Source organism: Hirundo rustica, chromosome 22 (assembly GCF_015227805.2).
Source record: "Hirundo rustica isolate bHirRus1 chromosome 22, bHirRus1.pri.v3, whole genome shotgun sequence".
Classification (NCBI taxonomy): Eukaryota; Metazoa; Chordata; class Aves; order Passeriformes; family Hirundinidae; genus Hirundo; species Hirundo rustica.
Genome location: NC_053471.1, coordinates 3,205,584 through 3,213,855, shown reverse-complemented (window position 1 = coordinate 3,213,855; position 8,272 = coordinate 3,205,584). Strand labels below are relative to the sequence as shown.

At 43.5% G+C, this 8,272-nt stretch overlaps 1 protein-coding gene across 3 annotated transcripts in view; it reads right to left on the bottom strand.

Moving 5' to 3' along the window:
* Nucleotides 1-561: 561 nt before the first annotated feature.
* PRDM2 (PR/SET domain 2) overlaps nt 562-8,272 on the bottom strand; it is a 63,368-nt gene continuing 55,657 nt past the window's right edge. For 2 of the 3 annotated variants that reach the window (XM_040084339.1, XM_040084340.1), the window contains 2 exons: nt 4,739-4,867; nt 562-3,443 (listed from right to left, as the gene is read on the bottom strand). In XM_040084339.1, the coding sequence (XP_039940273.1) occupies nt 4,765-4,867 (103 nt within the window). In that variant the 3' untranslated portion in view covers nt 562-3,443; nt 4,739-4,764. The remainder of the gene's footprint in view (nt 3,444-4,738; nt 4,868-8,272) is intronic. The other variant, XR_005703864.1, reaches the window with a different exon arrangement.

The following is an 8,272-nucleotide window of genomic DNA, read 5'->3' as shown; positions in this document are numbered from 1 at the left end:
AGCCAGTCTCCATTTTTAAGATCTCCTTGGCTGAAATAACAATGAATATTTCCATAATGCGGTTTTCCACATTAATTTATTGTTGTTCTTTTACTTTACATGGCAGACAGGCAACAGAGCTTTCAGTCTTCCAGAGCAGTTCAGAACCCAAGCACAAACCAGGTCCCACCACATCTCCACAGTTTATTTTTAATAAACTTCTCAGTATCAGCATTGCCATGAGAGCACTGCAGAGCTGCCAGTGTCATCCTCGCAAATTCTACATGCAAAACCTGAGCTTTTTCCCCACCCTCTCCTTGAATTTTCACAGGAACTTGTGATATTGGTCAAGGGCAAAATTTCATGTTTCGTCAGCAGGCACGGGGGAGGTTAAAAATTTGCTGCAAAACTGTGAAATTCTGCCTTGGGAAAAAAATGGCATACTTTTCCTGAATTCACTGTGAATGAAATCTCCTCACTGGTCCAGAGAAATGATACCATTTTGAACTGATGCTTTTTTTCTGCAAGAAAAATCACACACACCCCCCACCCACCCCAACCTTCCCAGAAAAATTGCATTTCTTATCTGAGGAAAAAATGATCAAGTCTGGTGCAGCCATGGGTTATTTCTTGTTGGTGGCATGGATATTTTTCCGCTACAGCTTAGACTGTAATGGACCCTGCAAACAGAGCAGTACAATATAAAGCTGTGTGCTGTGGTCTCTTGGTTGAGTCACATGTTATAAAACTTTAAAAACAGAGCATTTACAAGCAGGGACATAAAGACGTGCTTTTAAAATTGTAAACACATATTTACAGGCTTGTGTGATAAACCAGAATCTCTCTGGGAAAAACGTTCCTGTATCACAACAATGTACACACTTCTCTCCTTGAGTCTGTCAGGTTTTATAGTTGATAACACTCTAAAAAAGGCAGCAAAAATAAATTGCACAGAAGTGGCCTCTAGTGACCTCACTGGGATACCTTGAAGGCACTAAACTGGGCAGCATCTGTGCCAGAACTCTGTACCCAATTTAACGGACTGGAAGTTGAGTGGGTCTGAGGAGAATGGATTGTTTAAAGAAGTATTTGGGATATTTGGCAAGAAAACTCTCCCTCAGCAGCAATCCTCAAGTGGCCAGTGATAATTTATACAATAATTGTGATCTTTGACAAGGTGTCCTACAAAACTGCACCGGGAAAATCAATTGTAATCCATCCATCAATCAATCACCAATAATACTGGTGCTTTAACTCAGAGTATATTGGGTTTATTAGCACTGTACACTCATTTTTGAAGTGATTTAGGTACTCTCCAGACACACAGGAAGAGCATTCCTGTTTGAAAGAACAGGGTTTACCATACTAAAATTACACAATGAGAGGGAGGACAAAATGTGCAGAGAAAATAAAAAGTGCAAAAACCAAAGTGAGACAAACTGATCAGAGAGCTGTGTGTGCACACCAGCTGCTTGGACATAGACATAAGGCCAGGAAACTCAATTTTTTGTGCTATTTGACCAAAATTTACCAAGCTGCCTAGCAGATCTTGAAGCTCACCTCCAACTAGTTTGAATGACTAATGAGATTCTCAGTCTTCCAAGGCTGCTGTGAAAAATCCCAACCTTTGTTTGCAATCAAGTACATTTCTTTGAAGAGGAGATTATTGCAAGCAAAAAGCTTCCAAGGGAACAAATCCTAGAGAGTCTCCACCTCAGGAATGAGACAGAGCAGCCAGCAATGGCACGAGCATCTCGGTGCTGTCACGGTGTTGGGCTGAAAGCATCACTTCCACCATGGAAGGGGATCAGTTTTTTATGGCTCATCCAGTTCCCGGCCTCTCAGCCTTCCCCAAACCACAATTGCACTTAGAAAGCCTCCAAGAGAGGTTTATCCAAAAAGTCAGCAGTGAGAGAATACAAGATCCTGAAAAGCTTTTCTTTCCAGCTCATACAATGTGCACCTAAAACATTTTTATGGTGAACAAGGTTTCTTCTTAAAACTTTTCTATTAGTTTTGAATAATCGGATTTTCATCAAAACTATACAAAATTGACTGTTTTCAGTAATTCCATAGACATATATTTTTATCTGTCCTATATATATCTATCTATATATGAAGATATATATATATAAAATTGATCCTTTTTTTTACTTTTTCAGGGTGGTGGGAAGGAGTATCAACCGGGCACTTGTGTTTTCTTAACTAACGTGTGCATACACAGATCTGTGCTTCTCTGTGTGGAGTGCAAAGTCAAGGACAGGAATAAATTGACTGAAACAAGAAGGAAATACAACAATCAACCCCTTTGGCCTCCTTAAAAAATTCCAAAGCTGGATGATACGCTAGCAGGGATCCTGGAAAATCATGTGTCAGCAGAAGGAACGCTTCACCTCACGGGCAAACTGGGCAGAAGTTCTGCCCACAACTGGCAGATGATTTACCTTGGGTAAATCATGATTTATCTTGGGTGTGAGTGATCCCATTTGGGGGCAGGAAAGAGATAAGAGACCCTTCTGCACTGCATTTTACCAGCTGACCTGTGTATTTCTGGAATTAGTCTTTACTGGATGTCCCCACGGATGGCCCCAAAAACAAACACATGTCTAGAGACACAAACACAGGTGCTCTATTTGAGGACAAATGTTGTATTTAAGGACAAGTCTGGTCTGATACAGCACAGCAACACCTGTGTTTGATACTGCCCCTAAATAAAGAAATCCTGATTCTAAACAGTACCAGCCTGGCAAGACAAGTTATGGCAGCTTTTAGAAATGGATGCTAGTCCCTTCATGGAGCTGGGCTATCAGTGCATTTCCCAGAGATCCCAGAACAGGTGATCCTCCCAAAAATGTGTCCTGATGCACTTCAAAAGCAACAGCATCTGCCCCTTAAAGCTAATGGTACAAAGTCAAGAGACTGGGGTACCCACAGGCTTCACATGTGGGAGCCTCAGGAAAACCTACCACTCCCTTCAGGGATTCTTTGTGGGATGCCCAGTTCTTTACCCGTTAGGATGTAAAGCAGGAACTAAAAGGATGTAACAGCCTCTTCAGAATTTAATTGCATAGTATGTTAAACTCTCTGTGTTCTCCCAGCAAGAGGAGACTCACCCAGACCCATCCACCCTCTGAGCATGGGCGCTTTGCCTGCAGATGCCTGAACACTTCTCCATGCTGTTCTCCATGCTGGCACGTGGGCTCCACGCACTGGGGAACCCCGAGATCATCCTGTCCCCAGCATCCACAGTTCATCACTCCCTGGAGAAGGCAGGAGCCTGCTCTGTGCTCCCTCCCTTGGAAGGAAGGGTGAGATGACAGAAGCACATCATCACTTCCAGCAGAAGAAACCACTGTCCCTGTTGTCTGCTGAGGAACCCATCTCACCTCATCTGAGCAAAGCAGGAGAGGATAATGCTTGAGGATTACTTCACCTCACCTTTTCCAGTCAGAAGTTTCTGGTACCTGAAAATACACAGAGAATTGAATTTAATCAGGAATTGTTCGAGGAGTCACAGTTCCATGTTCCACGGAGCTGGAAGCAGGAGAAGTCATTCAGTGACCACTGTACAGGGAAGAGACACCCATGATTTAATTTTGCTTGGATTTCCCACAACTAAATGGTCTGTGCCACAGCTAGGGATATCAACATTCATTAGCAGTCCCCCATTACTCAGGAGATAGCAAACTTCAGAATTTTATTAACTATTCCCTCAAATGTTGTTTTTTGAATGGTTTTAAGAAAGAATAAGCTTCAGGCTGCAGTTGATTTTGTTGGTACTCATTCTCACCTTTAGCTTTACATGTTAAGTATTCTGTTCCTTAGCTGTGACATCAGTACAAAGGAGATTATTATCTGCAACTTAATGGTGGGGAAATGAAGCAGCAGAAAACAGCGTCTTGTTTAAACCAACAGAAAATCAGCCCAGCCTCACCGATACACGGGGCTGGGTCATTAATTTGCCCGAGCCCATAGTGCTTCATTACATAGTTTATCTCACCATTCCCCAGCCAAGGTTTGTGCATCTTATCACAGCACTGCAATTTGCTTTGTAATGCTGCTCTTGGAGCTTGTGGTGGGCCACCAAAGCAGCCAGCAAACTGCACATTCCCAGGTATATGGGGTTTTTTTTGACAGTATTTGTCCAGCGTTCATGCTTTCAGCCTAGAAGATCCCAAAGCACTTGGCCCAATTCTACAGTCAAACACCACACCTTACAAAATTTATCACCATCTTCAAGCTCCCTAGGATCCAGAAGAGCAACACCTCAGGTCTTAAAAAAGATCATGAACAAAACTCTCCCTAAAACTTCCATTAGGGATAAAGGGCTGACTACCCTCACACATCCTTTTGATCCACGCTGTTTAAGTACCCATGACTAGAGAAGATCTCATCCTTCCAGAATTAGTACATCACATATTTCAAGAGGAGATTATTGCTAGCAAAAAAAGCTCCCAAGGGAATAAATCCTAGAGACTCTGCACCCCAGGAATGAGACCGAGCAGCCAGCAATGGCACGAGCATCTCGGTGCTGTCACGGTGTTGGGCTGAAAGCATCACTTCCACCATGGAAGGGGATCAGCTTTTTATGGCTCATCCAGCTCCCAGCCTCTCAGCCTTCCCCAAACCACAGCTGCACCAGTTACCAGAGCAGTGATCTGTGGCTTTCCCGAGGCGTGGCTCGCATCTCCACGGACACGCGGAGGCTTTGGGAGCACGGGAGGAGCCCGAGCACCCTCCCGTGGCTCTGTGGCTGTACCTGGCTTGGGCAGACACGCCCAGGGTCTATTCCTTGAAGAAGTGGGATGTGGCGGAGCTGGATTTCTTGCACTGCCGGGGGTTATGCGAGGAGGAGGAGGGACATCTAGAGGCCATGCGGAGCCTGTAGCTGTGCAAAGAGGCAGAAGAGCATCAGGGACAGGGCACAAACAGAACCAGGGATGTGCTTCGGTAAGCCATGAGAAAAGAAAGCGACATTCCACCCACGCTGCAAGTACCGAGAGCCGCTTCTGAAGGCAAGAGGGCATTTTTGCCTTGTTCTGAACTTGCCCCGTGAGTTTATTTAAGCAGGAAACAGATAATGGCAGCTGGAAGCAGCGTCCAGGCTCCCACCTCGTGTCCCAGACCCTCCGGCCGGGACATACGAACCCACATTCACACCAGAACCCAGAAAAGTCATGTTCTGTTCTCTCAGGACAGGCCATATCAGGTTTTAAAATACATATTTATGGCAAAGGAATTTTACTTTACCAGAACATATACTACATGTGGTCATTTCTCCCCAGGTCAAAGTCTGGCAGAACGCTCCTGTCACTATTGCACTGACAGACTCAACAAGGACACACAAAATCACAACAGTGCCTTTATTGCACTTCAGATTTTAAACTAAGAGTCCCAACGTGAAAATCATAGATTTTAATATTAAATATTAATATTTAAATATTAATTTTGTGCCTCAGTTGATTGTGATTTCAAGAAGAAAGCCTGAAAACACAACTCGAAGCAAGCGAAGTCCAACTGCTTCTGCCCTATTCTAGACCTACAATCTCAGTTCAAATGTATACCCAAGCTAAACTTCCATACTCTAAAAGATTCCAAAAAATCCCCCATTTGTTTTTAAATTCAGCACCTTTTGTTATCGTGCACAAACTTGTCTGCTTTCCCTCACACCTGTGCACCCCCAGAGGTAATTACATACCTTTTTTCTCAAGGCAAATTCTTCAAAATTCTGACCAAACCCAACCACTTTTGCTCTTCCAAGGGAATATGTTTTGAAATACCATTTTCTTATGCAGCAACACATCCAAAAAAAGTTAAAAGCCAGGTTTCTCTCCGGGTTATATTTAGAGTTCAGTACACTCCCTTTAAAGGAGATTTCAGTTTGTCTTAACACACAATGTAAAGTTAGACATAAAGAAGTGCAAAACTTTCCATTACAGCAGAAAACCAAAACCACAGCAATTTTGAAAAGTAAGCAATTCAATTATTTTCAAATTAAAATTGGTGGTTAAAATTGCCTGCCAAAAATTTTGTTATTGTTCTGTGTAAATCATCCATTCCAGCCTTTGTGAATTCAATCTTGAAACCTTCAGCCAGTGTGCAAGAACCAGAAAGTGGTAATGGGGAGGTCAACAAAAGCCAGATTTCTGTTGTTCCATATAAGGACTGTTACCAAGGGAAACAGCAGAATATCCCAAATAAGTTTAGTTTGTTTGCCTTCAGATTTTTACTATAACTAGAAGAGGGAGATTTTAGTTTCTTTCTGTTTGGAATGTCTCCATGTAAGTAATGCTTTCTGTCAAAATATTAATTATAGCTTCTTAAAGTTCTTCAATAACCGACGACATCTGTGTGCTCTTGCATGCGGTGAGGCAGGGTCTAGATCCTATGGGAAACCTAAAGAAAAGAAATGTTAAAAGGCTCAAATCCAAAGAGACAAAATATCAGGGAAAATCTGACCTAGATTTTCAAATGAACACCCTGATCAAGAAATTCTTACCTGTGAGGGTGGCACAGGGTGCCCAGAGGAGCTGTGGCTGTCCCACCCCTGGAAGTGCCCAAAGTCAGGATGCACAGAGCTTGGATCAGCCTGGGATGGTGGAAGGTGTCTCTGCCCATGGCAGGGGATGGAAACAGATGGGGTTTAAGGTCCCTTCCAACCCAAACTACTCCAGAATTCTACGATCCTTCACCCCTAATTTCCTCAAGCTTTAAAGCTAATATATCCTGGCTTGTCATTTGGAAGCTGAGGATTAAAGGAATGAGATAAAAAGGTTTTTTTTTCCTAAACAGAAAATGAAATAGATTTCTTATGGAGTTCTTACTGCTGCCTTTCCACAGGGCTCCCAATGAACCACACTTCGAAGCCTCGGCCGTGTCTGCTGTGCCAAAGCTGTCAGGAGTCAGGGCCCTCCTCTGTCCCAGCATTCACCTGCAGGGATGGCTAACTCTCATTTCAGAGCCTGCTGAAGAGGAGCCAGGATGCTGGGATGGTTTTGAACAACTCCTGGGTGTGCAAGGGGAGCTGGTCTCCGAGGAGGAGGGGAGCTGAAATCCCCCCTGCATTAGGAGCATTGAAATTGTTATTTTTAGCGCTGTCACTTTGCACCTGCTTTCACCATCTCAGCTCTGGGTAACTGGAGACAGGCAAGGAAAAGGAATTCTGAACCACCCTGTGTGATGTTGCTGGGGGAGGATTCCATGGGAAGGGACAAGGGCTGTTCCCAGCCCCTCACACCCCTGTGCACAGCTCAGACCAACAGCACAGCCCAGGCTACCCCAGCTCTGCCAGAACCATTGCCTGGGAACAGCCCAAGCCAGGAAAAATATTAATTAAAAAAGGAATAGCATCAGAAAACATACTCTGCTTGTAAGGAAAATAGGCCAAGAACCCAAATGCAGATTCTTGGCCCAGAATCCAAATGCAGTAGCAGGAAGGACTTGTGTGCACAAAGTTTTCTCTGTCAACTAAGGATTTTTAAACCAAACAGTTTGGTAGAAGCACCAGCTATTCCATAAATTAAAGCTAACCCAGAAGTTAAATGAGGCTATTTTTCACACAGAGAAGGGCCTAAAGCCAACTGAGAGCATACCCAAAGTAGAAGAGATAAATCACCCAATTTGGTGAGACTCCCTACAATAAAAAATACACTTAATCCCAGCTCTTAAAGTTTTCCAGCCTCAGATCTGAAAGTGTTTGTTAATGTGAGTCAGTGCCATAATCCCAGTTTTTCAGATCCAGAACGGAGTCAGATGGAAAGGGATTTTCCAGGGTCACTCAGAAAATCTGCAGCCTTAAAGCAGAGGACTGAACGAAGGTAAAGGTTCCCCCACCACCCACATTACTGTTACAGGTTAAATTGTCTCTTGAATACTTAAATTGTCTCTTGACTATTTAAGTATTTGCCCAAATCAAATTCCTACTTCCACACATCTTCCCAGGCCCCTGAGCCTTGCCATGAGCAGCACACACAAACTGAAAGGCCAGGAAAAAATACCAAATCCTGCCACACCCCCTTCCCTCAGACATTCCCAAAATACATTTGGTATTCTTTATTCAAATTAGCTTGTCTTCTACCACGCTTCTGCAATTAACATTCTCCTGGGTTGCTCGTTTAATTCTCTAGAAATGTCCCAGAAAAATAAGCCATGGTATCTGTGGGCATGAAGGCTGGAGTGATCTGAGGTGGCTGTGAACAAAGTCATGGCAGTATATGGTAAAAATTCAGGTGATTTAGGTTCACATTTTTACCTCAATTAAAGCCTTTTTTTTCCCTGCAGGGATTATACTCTA